Source organism: Muscardinus avellanarius, assembly GCF_963383645.1.
Source record: "Muscardinus avellanarius genome assembly, chromosome: 16".
NCBI classification, from domain to species: domain Eukaryota; kingdom Metazoa; phylum Chordata; class Mammalia; order Rodentia; family Gliridae; genus Muscardinus; species Muscardinus avellanarius.
Genome location: NC_137802.1, coordinates 36,153,102 through 36,174,081, shown reverse-complemented (window position 1 = coordinate 36,174,081; position 20,980 = coordinate 36,153,102). Strand labels below are relative to the sequence as shown.

Here is a 20,980-nt window from a genome sequence, read left to right as displayed (position 1 = left end):
TTTTTTTTCTTTTTCTTTTTTTTGGTGGTACTGGGGTTCCTGGAAGCCCTTCTACCTCCGGGCTACACTCCCAGACCTATTTTTACATTTTTATTTGGAAACAGGGTCTCCTAAGCCAGCACGCGTGGCTGGCTTCGAACCTGCGCGATCCTCCTGTCTCCGCCTCCCAAGCGCGGGGATTACAAGCGTGCGCCACCACGCCCGGCAGTATTTTTCTTTTGAAAGAGTCTTGCTAGGTTGCTGAGAGTCTAGCTAAATTGCAGACACTGGCCTTGAATCTGTGATCCTCCTGCATCAGCCTCCCAAGTACTGGAATTACAGGTGTTTAAACCCTAGAACCACAAAAAACATTAACTATTAATATTGTAACAGGAAAACAATAATTCTGTAGGATTCATTTATGTAGCAGAAAATAATTTTATCATGTGCTGGTGAGTGAAAAAGAGATTTTATTTAGGAAAGTAAAAGATTCGAGGAGGAGCCGGGCGTGGTGGCGCACGCTTGTAATCCCAGCATTTGGGAGCCTGAGACTGGAGGATCGCGGTTTGCAGACAGCCTCAGCTACTTAGTGAGGCCCTCTGCAATTCAGTGAAACCTGGTTTCAAAATAAAGAATTAAAAAATAGGCTAGGGGCTGTAGCTTGGAGGTCGAATGCCCCTGGGTTCCATCCCTAGACCTGCACCAAAAAAAAAAAAAAAAAAGATTTGAGGAGAAAGGCAGGCCATCTTAAGGTGTGTGTGGGGAGAGCATCCAAGAGAGAGTCTGCAGCTTTTTTGGTTGTTTTATAGAATCCCCATGAGGGGATGGGTGGGGTCTCACAGTGGAGGTCTGGACTTCTTAATCTTCAGATTCCTGCTGGGCATGGTGGCAAATGCTTGTAATCCCAGCATTTGGGAGGCTGAGATAGGAGGATCACAGGTTCACAGACAGCCTCAGCTACTTAGTGAAGCCCTCCACAATTTATTGAGATCTTGGTTCAAAATAAAGAATTAAAAATAGGGCTGGGAGCTGGCCTGGTGGCACATGCCTATAATCCCAGCATTTGGGAGGCTGAAACAGGAGGATTATCGTTAAAGGCCAGCCTCAGCTACTTACTACTTAGGCACTTTGCAACTCAGTGAGACCCTGTTTCAAAATAAAGAATAAAAAATAGAGTTAGAGGTGTAGCTCAGAGGTAAAATGTCTATAGGTTCCATCCCCAGTAACACACACACACACACACACACACACACACACACACACACACACACTAGGGCTGGGAAGGTAGCTCAGAAGTAGATTGCCCCTGGGTTCTATCCCCAGTACTGAAAAAATAAAATAAAATAAAATAAAATAAAATAAAATAAAATAAATAAAATAAAATAAACAGGGTCTCTGTAAATTGCAGTGGCCTCACTAAGTAGCTGAGGCTGGCCATGAATCTGTGACCCTCCTGTTTCAGTCTCTCAAATCCTGGGATTACAAGAAGAGCCACCACCCCTGGCTTCTATTTTACAGTTATTTATTTGTTTGTTTATTTGTTTATTTATTCATTTATTCGTTTATTGGCATCAGGGATTGAGTCCTGGGCATCTATGTCTGAGCTACACGCCAGCCCTATTTTACTCTTTCTTCTATTGTTCTTTTCTTTCTTTTTTTCTTTTCCTTCCTTCCTTGCTCCTTTCTTTCTTTCTTTCTTTCTTTCTTTCTTTCTTTCTTTCTTTCTTTCTTTCTTTCTTTCCTTTACTAGGAATGGAACCCAGGGAAATTCTACCTCTGAGCTACACCCCCAGCCCTACTTTTTATTCTTTATTTTGAAACAGGGTCTCACTAAGTTGCAGAGGGCCTCACTAAGTAGCTGAGGCTGTCTGAGAACCACGATCCTCCTGTCTCAGCCTCCCAAATGCTGGGATTACAAGCTTGCACCACCATGCCTGTCTTATTTTATTTTTATTTGGGGGGGTATTGGGTATGGAACCCAGGTGAACTTTACTTCTGAACTACATCCCAAGCTCTATTTATTCTTTGTTTTGAAACAAGGTCTCACTAAATTGCTGAGAGCCTCACAATGTGCTCAGTCTGGCTGCATATGAACCTGTGATCCTCCTGTCTCAGCCTCCCAAGTACTATGATTACAAGCATGTGCCACCATGCCCGGCTTCTTCTTTTACTTTTAGAAAAACACTATCATTTTCTTTTTATTAATTCAATGTTTACCCTTAAATTTATACTGTGTAAAGTGTCATCGGCCTCTTTATTTTTTTGCGGTCCTGGTCCTGGGGATGGATCTCAGGGGCATTCTACCTCCCAACTACATCCCCAGCCCTATTTTTTATTCTTTATTTGGAAACAGGGTCTCATTGAGTTGCACAGGGCTTCACTAAGTATTTAAGGCTGTCCACAAACCGCAATCCTCCTGCCTCAGCCTCCCAAATGCTGGGATTACAAGCATCATCAGCCTCTTTTGAACAATATTTAATCCTAGAAGGTCAATCCCTCCCATTGTTTTTCTCTCTCTCTCTCTCTCTCTCTCTCTCTCTCTCTCTCTCTCTCTCTCTCTCTCTCTGTGGTACTGAGGATGGAACCCAGGGGCATTCTACCTTTGAGCTATACCCCCATCCCTATTGTTTATTCTTTATTTGGAAACAGGGTCTCACTGAGTTGCAAAGGGCCTCACTAAGTAGCTGAGGCTGTCACTGAACCCTGATTCTCCTGTCTCAGCCTCCCAAATGCTGGGATTACAAGTGTGTGCCACCACGCCCAGCTAGTCTCCCATTCTTTATGTCATCAGGATCATTTAGTTTACCATTTCAAAAGCCCTCTCCAGTAGACAGCAAAGTGGTGCTCACTCATAATCCTAGTACTTGGGAGACTGAGACAGGAGGATCACAGGTTCAATGACAGCTTCAGTGATTTAGCAAGACTTTAGGCAGCCTAGCAAGATCACAGGTTTGCAGTTAACCTCGGCAACTTGGCAAGACCCTCTGCAACTTCAACCATGTTTTAAAATGAAAAAAAAAAAAGATTTGATGGTGTAGTTTAGAGGTAGAATGCCTCTGGGTTCAATTCCCAGAGCCCTCACCCCCCACGAAAGATAATTTTTTTTTTTTGTGGCACTGGAATGGAATCCAGGGGCATTCTACCTCCAAGCTACACCCCAGCCCTATTTTATTCATTATTTTTGAAAAAGGGTCTCACTAAGTTGCAGACGACCTCAATAAGTAGTTGAAGTTGGCCATGAACCTGAGATCCTCCTGTCTCAGCCTTCCAAGTATTGGGATGATAAATAAATAAAATTTTAAAAATAAAATAAAAAGCCAGGTTTGGTGGTTCATGCTTTTAATCTTAGTATTTGGGAGGCTGAGTCAGGAGGATGACAGCCTCAGCAATTTAGTGAGGCTCTCAGGAACCTAGTGAGACCCTGTTTCCAAGTAAGAAATAAAATTGGTCTGAGGTATAGCTCAGAGGTAGAATGCCCTAGGTTCAATCTCCAGTAAAACATACTCATACACACACACACCCTTCCCAACTTCAAAATACTTATCACCATTGCTTTTAATGTTCAATGTGAATTTATATTTACCAGCATTTTACTAACTTTTCTTTTCGTTTTGGTAGTAGGGATTGGGCCCAAGGGGCACTCTGTTGCCAAGCTACACCCTCAGCCATATTTTTTAAATTTTAATTTTGAGACAGGGTTTCACGAGGTTGATGAGAGGCTCACTACTTGCTGAAGTGGTCTTTGAACCCGTGATCCTCCTGTCTCAGCCTCCCAAGTACTGGGATTACAGGCATGCACCACCACACCTGACTTTTTAACTTTTCTGCTCACTGTTAGTAATTATGATTAAACTTTTTTCCTGGGCTCAATATCCTTCATCTTGAAGTATATATTTGAGTATTATGTTAAGCAAGGTTTGTTACTATAAACTATTTTAGCATTTACCTGAAAATGTCTTGATTTTACTCATACTTGAGTGATAGTTTAAGAATAGATTTCTTCTTTACTTTCCTTTAACAATGTAGAAATGCCTATCATTCTATTGTCTTTTCTCCTTTATTTTTGTTGATGGGGAATCTGCTGGTAATGTGTTATTACTCCTTTGTAGGAAATATCTTTTTATCTGATTGCTTTTAAGATTTTGCCTGGTGTGGTGGTACATGTTTGTAATCCCAACATTTGGGAGGCTGAGGCAGGAGGATCATGGTTCGTGGACAGCCTCAGCTACTTAGTGAGGCCCTTTCCAACTCAGTGATACCCTATTTCAAAATAAAGAATAAAAAACAGGGTTGGAGATATAGCTCGGAGTTAGAATGTCCCTGGGTTCCATTCCCAGTACTGAAAAAAAAAAAAAGATGTTATCTCACAGGGCAGGGTGGCCCACAATTATAACCCTAGTACTTGGGAGGCTGAGTGAGTGAGGTAGGAGATCACAGTTTTTGGACAGCCTCAGCTACTTAGTGAGGCCCTCTGCAATTTAGTGAGACCTATTTTTTTTTTTTTCAGGTTTGGGAATGGAACCCAGGGGCATTCAACCTCCGAGCTTCACCCCCTGCCCTATTTTTTATTCTTTATTTTGAAACAGGGTCTAAGTTGCAGAGGGCTTCACAAAGTAGTAGCTGAGGCTGTCCGCGAACCGCGATCCTCCAGTCTCAGCCTCCCAAATGTAGGATTACAAGCATGTGCCACCATACCTGGCTTAGTAAGACCCTATTTCAAAATAAAAAATTAAAAAATAGGGCTGGGGGTATAGTTCAGAAGTAGAATGCTCCTGGGTTCAGTTCCCAGTACTGCCAAAGAAAAAATTATCTCTTTTCATTGTGTTCTGTGTCTCACTTTAAGTGTATATGATTTTTTTCCTGTCTGGAGCTCAGTGATGATCAGATCAAATATTGCTTCTTTTCCTTTCTATCTCAGCACTGTAAAACTCCTTTAGATATATATTATATTGGGTCTTTTTTTTTTTTTTGGTGTGGTACTGAGGGTGTAACCCAGGGGCATTCTACCTCCGAGCTACACACCCAGCCTTATTTTTTTATTCTTTATTTTGAAACAGGGACACACTGAGTTGCAAAGGGCCTAAGTAGCTGAGGCTGGCCGCAAACCACGATCCTCCTGTCTCAAACTCCAGAATGCTGGGATTACAAGTGTGCACCACCACACCCAGCTTTTCTAATTCTATTTTATATGACTCTTGACTTCTTTTTCATATTTTTCCATGTTTTTAAAAGTATATGTTAATCCAGGCATGGTGGTGCATGCTTGCAATTCTAGTACTTGGGAGGCTGAAACAGGAGCATCAGGTTCACAGCCAGCCTCAGCATCTTAGTGAGGCTCTTTGCAATTTAGTGAGACCCTGTTTCAAAATAAAAAATAAAAAATAGGCCTGGGGGTATATCTCAGAGGTAGAATGCCTCTGGGTTCAATCTCAAGCATCACACACAAAAAGGTATATGCTATATTCTGGGTGATTTTATTAGCTGTCTTTTACTTCATTACTTTCTCTCTATGTGTTTAAACAACTTTCCATTGAGATTTTAATTTGAATAAATTTTTTTGGTACTGTGGATTTAACCCAGGGACATTTTACCAACAAACTACACATTCAGTCCTTTTTATTTTTTATTTTGAAACAAGGTCTCACTAAGTTGCTGAGACTGGCCTAGAACTTGTGATCCTCCTGTCTCAGCCTGCCAAGTACTAGAATTACAAACATGTGTCACCATGCCTGGCTACTTTTTGACTTTACAATTTAAGTGCCAACAATTTTTTTTTTCATGGAAATAGCCTTGTTTGAATTTTCTTTCAAATAATGTTGATGCTGAAGTTTTTCAAATAAACCCAGCTTGCCACCTTCAGGCAACTAAAAGATTTACAGATACCATAGCTAGAGATAGAATATTAATTTTGCATATTTCTCAATAATTCATGATTAATACTATCTTCATCATCATTATTGTGTGTGTGTGTGTGTGTGTGTGTGTGTGTGTGTGTGTGTGTGTGTTACTGGGGGTTGAACTCAGAGGTATTCTGTGTCTGATCTACACCCAAGCTCAATTTTATTTTATTTTTTTGTGGTGCTGGGGATTGAAGTGGGGGGCATTCTACCTCTAAGCTATACCCCAAGCCCTATTTTTTATCCTTTATTTTGAAACAGAGTGTCACTAAGTTGCAGAGGGTCTGGCCACAAACCTGTGGTCCTCCAAGAACTGGGATTACAAGCGTGTGCCACCAGACCCAGCTCCAATTTTATTTTTTATCTGGAAACAGAGTCTTGCTAAATTGCTGAGGCTGGTAATGAACCTGCAATCCTCCGGTGTCAGCCTCCCAAGTACTGGGATGACAAGGGTACATCACTACGCCTGGCCTATCATCATTCTATTGGTGCCTCTGTGATACTTGCTCTGTCTAGAACCTTTCCCGAGCACTTACTGCAATATCCCAACTTTGAAAACTCAGTTCAAATGTCACAACTCCAAGAAGTCTTCCCTGATCATTCCTCCAGATTTTCCTCCTCAAAATATTTTATCTCATCTGGGCATGTTAGTGCACATCTATAATCTCAGTCCTTGGGAGGCTAGACAGGAGGATCACAGGTTACAGACCAGATTCGACTACTTAGCAAGGCTGTCAGCAATTTAGCAAGACCCTGCTTCCAAAGAAAAAATAAAATAGAGATGGGATATACCTCAGATTCAGAATGCCCCTGGATTAAATCCCAAGTGCCTGCCTCTCTCTCTCTCTCTCTCTCTCTCTCTCTCTCTCTCTCTCTCTCTCTCTCTCTCTCTCTCACACACACACACACACACACACACACAATCTCCTTTATGTGATTAACATTTGAAGGTAATGGCTTATACATCTTTCTATCTCTCTGTGTGTCTACTAAAAAGAGTACAACCTGGGTGTGGTGACACACACTTGAAATCCCAGCATTTGGGAGGCTGAGACAGGAGGATGGCAGTTTGCGGACAGCCTCAGCTACTTGGTGAGGCCCTCTGCAACTTAGTGAGACACTGTTTCAAAATAAAGAATAAAAAATAGGGCAGGGGGTGTAGATTGGAGGTTGAATGCCCCTGGATTCCATCCCCAGACCCACAAAAAAAGTGCAGATAATAGGTGCACACTTTATTATTTGTTGAATAAATATATAAATGAATAAGTTTGGAGTCGAGAATGGTGGCACATGCCTGTAATCACATTACTTGGCAGGATAAGACATGAAGTTTGCAGGTTGGGGACCAGCCTGAGCAAGGTAGGGATACTCTAAGCAATCTAGTGAGGATCTGTTTCAAAAGCAAAAAGTAAGACAGGTATGATGGCACATGCTTGTATTTTTCAGTACTTGGGAGGCTGAGGAAGGAGGATTATAGGTTTGAAGCCAGCCTCAGCAACTTACTGACTCTGTTTCTGAATAAAGAATAAAATAAGACAGGAGGTGCAGATCAGAAGTAGAATGCTTCTAGTTTCAACCCCCAGTACCACACACACACACACACACACACACACACACACACACACACAAGCATTGGCGGTATAATTCAGAGGCAGAATGTCCCTGGATTCAATCTCCAGCATCACAAAACACATACATACATACATACATACATACACACATACATACATACATACATACATATGAAGCCAGAGTTATCATGGGGCTTTCACTTGAAAGAGGCTGTGTTTACCAGTAGCTTAATGAGAATTACATGTAAAGTATCAATTTTCATTGATGATAATTAGATATGTCTCCATTTCTTTTAGCCTCTCATACTCAAATCTTTTTTTTTTTTTTTCAGTACTGGGTATGGAACCCAGAGGGATTGTACTCTGAGCTACACCTCCAGTCTTTTTTTTTCTTTTTTTCTTTTTAGTTTTTGAAACAGGGTCTCACTGAGTTGAAGGGCCTCGCTAAGTAGCTAAGGCTGTCCGCGAACTGCGATCCTTTGTTCTCCGCCTCCCAAATGCTGGGATTACCAGCGTGTGCCACCGAGCTCGGCGATACTCAAATCTTAATATGTGAACATTTAAAACATAACATGGACGTTGGGTGTGGTGGCGCACGCTGGTAATCCCCACACTTGGGAGGCGGAGACAGGAAGATCACGCAGGTTTGAACCAGCCTCGCAGGCTTAAGAGACCCTGTTTCTAAAAAATATATATAAGTAACAAATCTATTATAGGTTTTCATCATTAACTAATTAATTACTTTTGGTCCTGGTGACTGAACCCAGTGGCTTTCTACCTCTGAACTACACCCCCAGCCCTATTTACTTAATTTGTGGTACTGGGGATTGAACCTGGGGTAGTTCTTCCTCTGGGCTACACCCCCAGCCCTATTTTATTTTTTAGTTTGAAACAAGGTCTCACTAAGTCACTGACGCTGGCTTTGAACTGGTGGTTCTCCTGTTTCAGCCTCCCACATACTATGATTATAGGCATACACCACCACCCCCAGTTTGACTTATTTTTAAAAGGGAAGAGGTCATTATCTTGAATGCCTTTCATTTGAACTTTTAATTTAAAAAATCCCCTCACCCACTTTTGAGGACTTCTGAATCCTTCCTTTCTCATCACACTCTGCCTGCGGTTTCTTCTCCAGCTTCAGTTCAATCCTTCAGAGAGAGAGTAAGCAGTGCCTAGAGCAAGCACAGGAGGAGAGAGAGAAAAACAGGAGGAAAGTACAGAGAAACAATTATATTTAGGGATACTGATCTCCTACCACTGCAACTTTACAGTAACAATTTTGATTAGTCTTTGGTTTTCTCTCCTGTACCACGGCTTCCTTTCTCCAGATGTGAACTTGCTCTTTCTTTCATCACTGCCTGTCTTATTCCTCCAGAAGGCATCTTTTCATTGTCCCCTGATCATCACTGGTCATCACGCGTGCAGCGCAGTCTGGTGCCTTTTCAGCCAGCCTTCTCTCTCTCCTGTTCATTTACTTTCATTGAGTCCAACCAGACATCTCCAGGTGCATTAAGTACATTTTGACTTCGCTAATTCTTTCTTGATCCATGGACAATGTGGCTTCTGTCTGCTTCGTTTTACCAAAACAAGTATTGTTTTGGTCAAATTAACGAGTTTACAAAAACCCATGTACTTTGATGCCATCTATATTCATTCTGTGAGCAATTAGGTAGGTTCTATTAATATTAGGTTTCTACATATCACCATCTGTGTAGGATTTTTAATTTTCTAGTTGTTACTGTATTAATTTTGATTAATTTGTTTAATTAACTTTGATTATTTTCTTTTCTGCTCCATGTATTACTTTTAACTATGATGACAGTGGTCTTATACTCCCTCTTTTTTTTTCCTGAAGATGACTTAACAATTCTGTTTGTTTTTTGTAAATCTTTAGTTCTGAGCCACCTTCCTCTCTCGTTAGGATGCTCAGAAACAGGCTGCTTGGATTGGAGGACATTTTTGAGGACTGCTCATGAAGCCCAACAGCGGGGTGCAATTCAAATTCCTCAAATATCTTTAAATATCAGTTCTTTTAGATTTTTCTTGCAATCCAAAGACAACAAAAAACAGAGTCAACCTTTGGGATGCTGATCTTTCTCCCCAAATCCAACACATGCATCTCCTATTTTTACTCTGTGTATGTGTCTTGTTTGCCATTGTAATTTGTAAACTCAGTGGGCAGGAAATAATTGCTAATCTTTCCATTTGGAATAGCCCCAAGCACATGGTTATTAGTGGTAACATGTCTTAAATGACCTTGGTTCTAAAAAAAATTTCAGATTTCACTTTTATTTCCTTTTACTATGGGCTTGCAGGTTTTATTTCGGATAGTCTCATTCGGTGGTCCTCACTTAAGACTGGAGTGGGTTCTACAGTAGTTATCAACATTGAGAAAATACATTATTTAGGTACCAAGGTCTAGATAATTCCATCTCCCATACAGCATGGTGGTTATTAGCGTGACTTTGAATCCTTGCTTTCTTTGATCTGTTTTGTCACCATGGGCAAGTTTCTGAGTCTTGTTTCTTAGGTGTGAAAATTAGAGAGATAACAATAACCTTTCTATGTTTTGTGAGAAATAAAAGAAACAATTTACATTAAATATTGGACTACTAATTGTTCAATAAGTACTAACCATCATTAGTTTGAAATGACTCTACACGTTTCCTTAGAAAGTAACTTAATTATGTCAGTAATATGGTTGGCCCTGAACTAAAATACCTAGCTACTGAGATCACCAATACCTTCCTTGTCTGTACTACAAGTGTTATTTTTGCTTGTTTTTATAATTTTCCATATAAATATATATGATTTGTCTTATGTGTGTGTGTGTGTGTGTGTGTATGTGTGTGTGTGTCACAGGGTATTGAACTAAGGGGGCAGTCTACCTCCAAAGCTACACTCCCAACCCTATTTTTATTTTTTTAATTAAAAAAAAATTTTTGCGGAACCAGGGATGGAACCCAAGGGCATTCTACCTCCAAGCTATACCCCCAGCCCTATTTTTGATTCTTTATTTTGAAACAGGGTCTCACTGAGTTGCAAAGGGCCTAAGTATTTGAGGCTGAGAACTGAGATCCTCCTGTCTCAGCCTCCTAAATGCTGGGATTACAAGCATGTGCCACCACGTCTGGCTTCTCAGCTCTATTTTTTTTTTTTTTTTTTGGTGGTACTGGGGGTGGAACCCAGAGGCTTCCTATTTCTAGGCTATACTCCCAGACCTATTTTATATTTTATTTGGAAACAGCCTCACTAAGTAGCTGAGGCTGGCTTCGAACCTGTGCGATCCTCCTGTCTCAGCCTCCCAAGTGCAGGGATTACAAGCATGAGCCACCACACTGGCTCAGCCCCATTTTTAATTCTTTATTTTGAAACAGTATCTCACTAAGTTGCCGAGGGCCTCAGCTGTGATACTCCTGTCTCAGATTCCCAAGTACTAGAATTACAAGCATGCACCACCACACCCAGGTAGGAGTACAATTTAAAAGCAATTGGTATGCAGGGCATGCTGATACACATCCATAAACTCAGTATTTGGGCAGCTGAGACAGGAGGATCTATGGTTGGAGGCCGCCCTCAGCAACTTAGTGAGAACTTGTTTCAAAATAAAACATTAAATAGAGTTGGGAGCCTAGCACAGAGGTGGAACATCTCTGGGTTCAATCCCCCAGTACAGCACAAGTGTGTGTGTGTGTGTGTGTGTGTGTGTGTGTGTGTGTATTTTTGTGGTACTGGGGATGGAACCCAGAGGCTTTCTACTCCCGAGCTACACTCCCAGACCTATTTTATATTTTACTTAGATATAGGGTCTCACTAGGTGGCTAAGAGCCACACTAAGTAGCTGAGACTGGCTTCGAACCTGCACGATCCTCCTGTCTCAGCCTCCCAAGTACTGAGATTAAAAGAGCATAAGTATATTTTAAACCACAGCAAAGTCTTGGATTCCAATAATCTTATATCTTTTGAAGCCCGGTCAGAAAGTAGGGGCCTTCAATTGATAGTGAAGTGATAGCTTTAGTTGTCATCTTCCTCCTCCTTCTCTTCCTTCGACCTTCTTTTCTTTTGCTTTTGCTTTTTGCTGTACTGGGGATTAAACCCAGGGGTGCTCTACCACGGAGCTATCTCCGTAGCTCACTAAGATGCCCAGGCTAGGACTTTTGATCCTCCTGCCTCAGCCTCCTGAGTAACTGTGATGGCAGACGCTCCCCACTGCTCCAGGCTGAGTTGCCTTCTTTGTTAGTAAGTTTTGGTTAATTCTAACAGCAGAAATGATTGGAAAGTTTAAGAAACAATCTTCTTCACATTGCATTGCTTTTGTTACAGTTGACACTACTTTCAAAATTGGCAGGTTCTCTTCCACTGTTGTGATTTCCAAGGAATGTACATCTATTAAAAGCCGGCCTATGGGGCATGATGGTGCAGGCTTGTAATCCTAGCATTTGGGAGGCTGAGACCGGAGGATCGCAGTTCTCAGTCAGCCTCAGCTACTTAGTGAGGCTCTGTGTAACTCAGTGAGACCCTGTATCAAAATAAAGAATAAAAAAATAGGGCTGAGGGTGTAGTTCGAAGGTAGACTGCCCCTGGGTTCCACCCCCAGGACTGTGGAAAAAAAAAAAAAAAGCCAGCCTAATTACCAAGAAGATCTATTATTCATTCATCTCTCCAGAGAACTCAACCAATCCTGACTGCCCAGCTTGAATCACTGTGCTGACTTCTGGATATACAGTGGTCTTCTAAAGTTTTAGTTCTTGAGGGGCTTTTGCCATTTCGCTGGAGGGAAGGGAAATCACTCAAATAAATTAAGATGCAAGCCGGGCGTGGTGGCGCACGCTTGTAATCCCCACGCTTGGGAGGCTGAGACAGGAGGATCGCCCAGGTTCGAAGCCAGCCTCAGCTACTTAGTGAGGCTCTCAGCAACTTAGTGAGACCCTGTTTCCAAATAAAGTATAAAATAGGTCTGGGAGTATAGTCTGGAGGTAGAAAGCCTCTGGGTTCCACCCCAGTGCCACCAAAAAAAAAAAAAAAAAAAAAAAAATTAAGATGCAAGGTTCTATAATGGAAATAAAGCGGCACGGAGGGGGGAATCTAAGTTTTGGGAACTACGGAGCTAGAAGTTCTGCTCACAGTGTCGATGTGTCTTGAACAAGTTATCTCACACTGGAAACAGGACAATGAGTAGCTGAAGGGCGTATGGTAAGAGGCGCTGGCTCCTGGCAAAGGATCGTCATCAGGTCAGGTGTGCGGAGGTAGAACAGCTTGTAGTAACCGCTGTGGCGGATAAAGGGCACACCGCTGCCTCTTTGGGAGCACGAGAGGACACACAGGCCGCACCTATGGGGCCTCGAGGCCGAACACACGTGGCAGCGGGCGGGAAGCCCGGGGGCGGGGCCTCGCTTTGGCCCCGCCCCGCCCCAGGCGCCCAGGCTGCCGCGCTCTACGTCATCGGGCCGCTTCCCCTCCTCTCACTCCGAGTCGCACGCGCGGAAGTAAACACCTCGACGTCATCAGGGCGCGTCCCGCTTTTCCCCTCCCATCTCCCCGGCTCCGTGGACGTGCTCACCTCCGCTCCGGGCCAGGTCTATGTCCCGGTTTCCCGCCGTCGCGGGCAGAGCGCCAAGGCGGCAGGAGGAGGGCGAACGGTCGAGAGAGCTTCAGGAAGAGCGGCCCTCGGCGGCTCCCGTCGCTGACAGAGGTGCGATCTGCGGGACGCCGGCGGACCCCGGCGGGAGTTACTGCACCGGGGAGTTGGGGGTAAAAGTAGTCCTCTGGCTGGCAGAGAAGCGGGCGGGAGGAGGCTGCGGCGTTCTCTTGGTCCTCCAAGCCCGGGGCGAACTTTGTGGCCAATGAGCACTTCGGCTCTGAGGGGGGCGGTCCCAAGCCCAAGTTAGGCGAGAACCTTGCTCGGGGGCAAAAAAGTGCACCCCGACGCCGAAATGCGTTCTGCTGTTGAACGGGCTCATAAAGCCTTTGTTCTCTCCCCGTTCATCCTCCCCCACCCCCTTCTTCGGGCCGCCAGCCTGCCTTTGGGTACGGTATGAAGGGAGCCAGTTTCCAGGAGCCAGTTTCCATGGTTACCCACCACTTGGCCTTCTGGGATATCAGTCACTCCGAACAGGGACCTAACTTGAACCATGAATCAGAAGCAAACACAGGTGGCTTCTCATTCAGCTGAGAGTTGTCTTCTGTATTACAGTTTGGGGTCTATTGTTTAGTAAATTTGGGTTTTGTGCTTTTGTGTAGGTATGTGTGCGCCTATGTCACCTTGTATGAGACCCAACTTTGCAGGTACTTTGAGTTATACAGAACAAATGCTGAAGTTGTTAGATTTTACTAAAAAGTTTTGCTTAGGCTTATTGACCTTCTCTTAGGAATTGGACATTAGTGATTTAAGTGGAAAGTCATGGGTCGATCACTTTCGGCCACAGAATTCTGTTGCCTTTATCCTTTCAGGTCTGAGATACTGTCAGAGAGATATTTACATTGCACAATTCTTTATCTCTTACTACAGAAGAGAAAGGATGCACATCACAAGAGGGAGGAACTACTCCAACTTTTCCTATTCAGAAACAAAGAAAAAAGCTTATTCAAGCCGTGAAGGACAACTCGTTCCTTGTTGTTACTGGAAATACAGGAAGTGGTAAAACGACTCAACTACCAAAATACCTATATGAAGCAGGTAATTTTATCCTAAGCAGGTAATTTTAAACACTTCATATTGGAAGTGTTTAAAAAGTAGCCTTACCTTTCAGATTAGTAGATTTCTATCCTGCATAAATGCTCACTATTTGTTTTCAGTTCACTTCTTCTCTTGATACAACCTTTTTTTTTTTTTTTTTTTTTGGTAGTGATGACTGAACCCAAGGGCTTTCTACTTCCCAGGACTGTTTTTGTGAGTTTTTTTGGAAACAGGTTCTTGCTAAGTGGCTGAGGCTGACCTCCAACCTGCAATTCTATTATCTCAGCCTCTCAAGTTTTGTTTCCTTCTTTATGGCCTTATTTCAGATTTAGCAATTTGTTGGGGTAACTTTTGAATTTTAAAATATGATAATAAAGCCGGGCGTGGTGGCGCACGCTTGTAATCCCCGCGCTTGGGAGGCTGAGACAGGAGGATCACACAGGTTCGAAGCCAGCCTCAGCTACTTAGTGAGGCTCTGAGCAACTTAGTGAGACCCTGTTTCCAAATAAAATATAAAATAGGTCTGGGAGTATAGCCCGGAAGTACAAAGCCTCTGGGATCCACCTCCAGTACCACACACACACACACACACACACACACATTACGATAATAATAACAGGAGAATGACAGATGTTAATTTCTTTTTTTTTTTTTTTTGGTGGTACTGGGGTTTCTGGAAGCCCTTCTACCTTAGGGCTACACTCCCAGACCTATTTTATATATATATATATATATATATATATTTTTTTTTTTTTTTTTTTTTTTGGTGGTACTGGGGTTCCTGGAAGCCCTGCTACCTCTGGGCTACACTCCCAGACCTATTTTTACATTTTTATTTGGAAACAGGGTCTCTTAAGCCAGTGCGTGCAGCTGGCTTCGAACCTGCGCGATCCTCCTGTCTCTGCCTCCCAAGCGTGGGGATTACAAGCGTGCGCCACCACGCCCGGCTATATTTTTTTTTTATTTGGAAACAGGGTCTCTTAAGCCAGCTCGGCTGGCTTCGAACCTGCGCGATCCTCCTGTCTCCGATTACAGGCGTGCGCCACCATGCCCGGCAGATGTTAATTTCTTAAGGAGAATAAGGTTGTCTTGCAATAGGCAATTAACCATTGGGGACTGAAATGACTTTGAAGGGCAAGTGATTTTTGCGGATGTTAGTATTTCTTGTTTTTCCCCCCAGAGCATTGTCAGGTAACTATTTATTTCCTGACTCTGCTAGAAACAAGCCACCTAACAAATTACCCAATTCTCAGCACATCCCTCCCACACAATCCAGTTTTACTTCTGTGGAAAATTAAATTTATTTTAGAAAGCATGTGGAATTTTACAGATTCCTAGGTTTAAAAATTCTTGGCATAAGCCGGGTGTGGTGGTGCACGCTTGTAATCCCCACACTTGGGAGGCTGAGACAGGAGGATCGCACAGGTTTAAAGCCAGCCTCAGCTACTTAGTGAGACCCTGTTATAAAATATAAAATAGTCTGGGAGTGTAGCCTGGAGGTAGAAGCCTCCTGGGTTCCACCCCCAGTACCCCACATACACACAGGGGAGGTGATATGCAGCTGTAGTCTCAGCAACATGGGAGGCTGAAGCAGGAGGATGACTCTAGCCCAGGAGTTTGAGTCTGAACTGGGCAACATAGTGAGACCCTACTTCAAAAAACCAAACTTTTATTTATTTATTATTATTATTGCTATTATTGCAGTTCTAGGGATCGGACCCAAGAGCTTCCTACCTCTGAGCTACACCCCAGCCCTATAGTCGTATTTTTTTTAATCCTTTTTTTTTTTTTTTTTTTTTTTTTTGGAAGCCTTCTACCTCCGGGCTACACTCCCAGACCTATTTTTACATTTTTATTTGGAAACAGGGTCTCCTAAGCCAGCGCTCGTGGCTGGCTTCGGACCTGCGTGATCCTCCTGTCTCTGCCTCCCAAGCGCGGGGATTACAAGCGTGTGCCACCATGCCCGGCATTAATCCTTCATTTTGAAACAAGGTCTCACTAAGTTGCTGAGGGCCTTGCTAAGTAGCTGAGGCTGGCGGCAAACCTGCAATCCTCCTATCTCAACCTCCAAAGTACTGGGATTACAAGTGTGTGCCACCATGCCCAACTAAAGGACAAAAATTATGGCTTAATTTTTTTTTCTTTTGTTTCCTTTGGGGGCAATACTAGGGGGTAGAACCCAGGGGCATTCTACCTTTGAGCAACATCCCCAACCCCTCCCCTTTTTGTGATACTGAGGGTGGAACCCACTGGCTTTTCTATCTCCAGGTTATACTCCCAGACCTATTTTATATTGGAAACAGGGTCTCACTAAGTTGCTCAGAGCCTCACTAAGTAGCTGAGGCTGGCTTCGAACCTGTGCAATCCTCCTGTCTCAGCCTCCCAAGCGCGGGGATTACAAGCGTGTGCCACCATACCCTGCTCCCATCCCTATTTTTTATACTTTATTTTGAAACAGGGCCTCACTGAGTAGCTGAGGCTGTCCTCGAACCGTGATCCTCCTGTCTCAGCCTCTCAAAAGCCAGGATTACAAGTGTGTGCCACTTTGCCCTGCTTTTTTTTTTTTTACTCTCAACTTTTTTTTTTTTTTTTTTTTTTTTTTTTTTTTTTTTTTGCAAGTCTGGGGATGGAACCCAGGGGCATTTGACCTCTGAGCTACACCCCCTGCCCTGCTTTTTATTCTATATTTTGAAACAGGGTCTCACTAAGTTGCAAAGGGCCTCACTGAGTAGTCGAGGCTGTACGCAAACCACGATTCTCTAGTCTCAGCCTCCCAAATGCTAGGATTACAAGTGTGCGCTACCACGCCTGGCTACTCTCAACTATTTATTTATTTATTTATTTATTTATTTATTTGCAGAACTTGGAATTGAAGCCAGGGGCATTCTACCTTGGAGCTATACTCCCATTTCTGTTTTTTATCCTTTTTGTGTTTGTGGTTCTGGGGATTGAACCCAGGGACATTCTACCTCCAAGCTACACCCAGTCCTATTTTTTATTCTTTATTTTGAAACAGGGTCTTTCTAAGTTGCAGAGGGCCCCCTAAGTAGCTGATGCTAGCCATGAACCTGCATCCTCCTGTCTCAGTCTCCCACTGCACCATCACCCCCAGCTTTAATCTTTTGTTTGTGATATTGGATATTTGAACCCAGAAGTGCTCTACCACTGAACTACCTCTTTAGCTCTTTTAATTTTTTACTTTGAGACAAGGTCTTAAAATTCCTGAGGCTGGCCTTGATCTTGTAGTCTTCCTGCACCTTCAGCCTTCTGAGTAGCTGGTCTATGTCATCATGCTTGGCTTCTTACAGCTTACTCTTTTTTTTTATTTTTATTTTTTTTGTAATACTGGGGATGGAACCCAGAATCATTCTACTTCCAAGCTAAACTCCCAGCCTTTTTTTGTGTGTGTGTGGTACTGAGGATGAGGATGGAACCCAGGGGCATTCTACCTCTGAGCTATACCCCCAGCCCTATTTTTCATTTTTCATTTTGTTTTGTTTTGTTTTGTTTTTGCGGGTCTGGGGATGGAATTCGGGGGCATTCGACCTCCGAGCTACACCCCCTGCCCTATTTTTTTTTTTTTTTTTTTTTTTTTTAGTTTTTTTTTCTTTTTCTTTTTAAAATTTTTTATTGGTGCATTATATCCATACATCATATTGGGGAAAAACAACTTGTGTGTACATACATGTACACATCACTGATTTAACCCCTATCTATTTTTTATTCTTTATTTTGAAACAGGGTCTCACTGAGTTGCAAAGGGCCTCACTAAGTAGTTGAGGCTGTCCGTGAACCGCGATCCTCCAGTCTCAGCCTCCCAAATGCTGGGATTACAAGCGTGCGCCACCATGCCTGGCTATTTTTTATTTTTTATTTTAAAACCAGGTCTCACTAAGTTGCAAAGGGCCTCACTAAGTTGCTGAGGCAGTCTGTGAACCACGATCCTCCGGTCTCAGCCTCCCAGATGCTGGGATTACAAGCGTGTGCCACCATGCCCAGCTCCCAGCCCTAATTTTTGTTCTTATTTTGAAACAGGTTCTCTCTGAGTTGCAAAGGGCCTCACTAAGTAGTAGCTGAAGCTGTCTTTGAACCATGATCCTCCCTTCTCAGCCTCCCACATGCTAGGATTACAAGTGTGTGTCACCACACCTGGCTCCCCCCCCCCCCCCCCGGTGATACTGGGTATTGAACCCAGGGCATTCTACCTCTGAGCTACACCCCTACCCTTATTATTTTTTTATTTTTTATTTTTTTTGAAGCAAGGTCTCACTAAGTTTCAGAAGGCCTCACTAAGTACTTAGTTGAGGCTGTCTGCAAACCATGATCCTTTTGTCTCAGCCTCCCAAGTACTGTGATTACAAGTGGGTGTCACCACACTTGGTTACATGGCTTACTCTTTTTTTTTTGGTGGTACTGGGAATGGAACCCAGGGGCCTTCTACCTCTGGGCTACACTCCCAGATCTATCTTATATTTTATTTGGAAACAGGGTCTCTTAAACCAGCTGAGGCTGGCTTCAAACCTGCGTGATCTTCCTGTCTCAGCCTCCCAAGCGTGGGGATTACAAGCGTGCGCCACCATGCCCAGCTCATGGCTTACTCTTCAGAATAAGTCTTTAGACAGAAATTGAAAACAAAATCCTGTGTTTTTAGTTTTCATTAGTACTTAGATTTCCATGATGTGAATGTACTATAATATGTTATTAATTTGCAAGACTTTCTTTTAGAAATACTCAAGTGGTTTGCATTTATTGGTGAGAAACTATATAACGCTAATAGGCAAAAGCAATGACTAACATTGTTGTGTTGTTTTTCACCTCTGATTTTGACAGGGTTTTCACAGCATGGTATGATTGGTGTGACTCAGCCACGAAAAGTAGCTGCCATATCAGTTGCCCAGAGGGTTGCTGAAGAAATGAAATGCACTTTGGGATCCAAAGTAGGATACCAAGTTCGTTTTGATGATTGCAGCTCTAAGGTACAAAAATTTTGTTGACATTTGTAAAAGTATTATAAGCTTTTTCTGTGTGTGTGTGGTAGTGGGGATGGATCCCAGGGCCTTTCTATCCCTGGGCTACACTCCCCGACCAGTTGTATATTTTATTTGGAAACAGGGTCTCACTGAATTGCTGAGAGCCTCGCTAAGTAGCCGAGGCTGGCTCTGAGCCTGAGCAATCCTCCTGTCTCAGCCTCCCAAGCGCTGGGATTACAAGCGGGCACCACCATGCCTGGCACTAAGTATTATAAACTTAAAGAGTGAAGAAAGATTTTAACTTCAAAATTCTATTCACATTGTAAAGAAAAAAGCCTCAGAATTAATTTGGTTGTCCATTGTTAACTAATGCTTTAGCTCTGAAGTGTCTGATGTTTATCCCATATTTCTCCCTCCTCAGTTGGGGGGGAGTGCGGGGGGTACTGGGGATGGAACCCAAGGCTTTTCTACCCTTTATTCTCAGATCTTTTTTTTTTTTTTTTTTTTTTTAGTACTGGGGATTGAACAGCCGTATATTTTATTCTTTCTTTCTTTTTGCGGAATTGGGGATGGAACCCAGGGGCATTCTACCTCCGATCTACACACCCAGCCCTATTTTTTATTCTTTGTTTTGAAACAGGGTCTCACTGAGTTTCAAAGAAAGAGTCACACTCCAGCCAAGCATGGTGGCACATGCCTGTAATCCCAGCGCTTGGAAGGCTGAGACAGGAGGATCGCACAGGTTCGAAGCCAGCCTCAGCTACTTAATGAGGCTCTTAGCAACTTAGTGAGACCCTGTTTCCAAATAAAGTATAAAAAATAGGTCTGGGAGTATAGCCTGGAGGTAGAAAAGCCCCTGGGTTCCACCCTCAGTACCACAAAAAAAAGGGGGGGTCACACTAAGTGGCTGAGGCTGTCCGCAAACTGCGATCCTCCCATCTCAGCTTCCCAAATGCTGAGATTTCAAGCGTGCGCCATGGTAGGCACAGTGGCACGTGCTTATAATCCCAGCATTTGGGAGGCTGAGACAGGAGGATTGCATTTGAGGACAGCCTCAGCTGCTACTTAGTGAGGCCTTTTGCAACTCAGTGAGACCCTGTTTCAAAATAAAGAATAAAAAATAGGTCTAAGGGTGTAGCTTTTAGGTAGAATGCCTCTGGGTTCCATCCCTAGTACTGTAAAAACAAACAAACAAACAAAAAACATGTGCCACCACACCCAGCTTAGTTATTTTTTGAAACAAGGTCTCACTAAGTTGCAGAGAACCTCACTAAGTAGCTGAGGGTGGCCATGAACCTGCAATTCTCTGTCTCAGCCTCCCAAGAACTGGAATTAAAGTGTATGCCACCACGCCTGGCCCATTTTGTGTTTTATTTGGAAACAAGTTTTCACCAAGTTGCTGAGGCTGGCTTCAAATCTGTGATCCTCTTGTTTCAACCTCCCAAATACTGGGATTAAAGCTTGCTTCCCAATGCCCAGCTTCCAGTTAATTTTTAAGTGACAGATATTTTTTTAAATTTTGTTTTGTTAGTCATAAGAATCCTTGACATGTCGTTTACTAGTACCAGCCCTAATTTTTATTTGTTATTTCGAAACAGGGTATCACCAAGTTCCTGAGGGCTTCACTAAGTTGCTGCAGCTGGTCGTGAACCTGTAATTCTCCTATCTCAGCCTTCTAAGTACTGGGATTACAGATGTGTAGTACCATTCCTGGCCTACATTTATATATATATTTTAAATGTTAGCTTGGCAGCTGGGCATGGTGGTACACGATTGTAATCCCAGCATTTGGGAGGCTGAGACCAGAGGATTGTGGTTCGCGGACAGCCTCAGCTACTTAGTGAGGCCCTCTACAACTTAGTGAGACCCTGTTTCAAAGTAAAGAAT

The 20,980-nt window shown here is 43.1% G+C and overlaps 1 protein-coding gene across 2 annotated transcripts in view; it reads left to right on the top strand.

Annotated features, from left to right (window-relative positions):
• Positions 1-13,027: 13,027 nt before the first annotated feature.
• DHX40 (DEAH-box helicase 40) overlaps positions 13,028-20,980 on the top strand; it is a gene marked incomplete at both ends in the record, with an annotated part of 63,110 nt that continues 55,157 nt past the window's right edge. Inside the window, 3 exons of one of the 2 annotated variants that reach the window (XM_080714226.1) lie at positions 13,028-13,139; positions 13,956-14,123; positions 18,954-19,099. In XM_080714226.1, the coding sequence (XP_080570352.1) occupies positions 13,028-13,139; positions 13,956-14,123; positions 18,954-19,099 (426 nt within the window). The remainder of the gene's footprint in view (positions 13,140-13,955; positions 14,124-18,953; positions 19,100-20,980) is intronic. The other variant, XM_080714227.1, reaches the window with a different exon arrangement.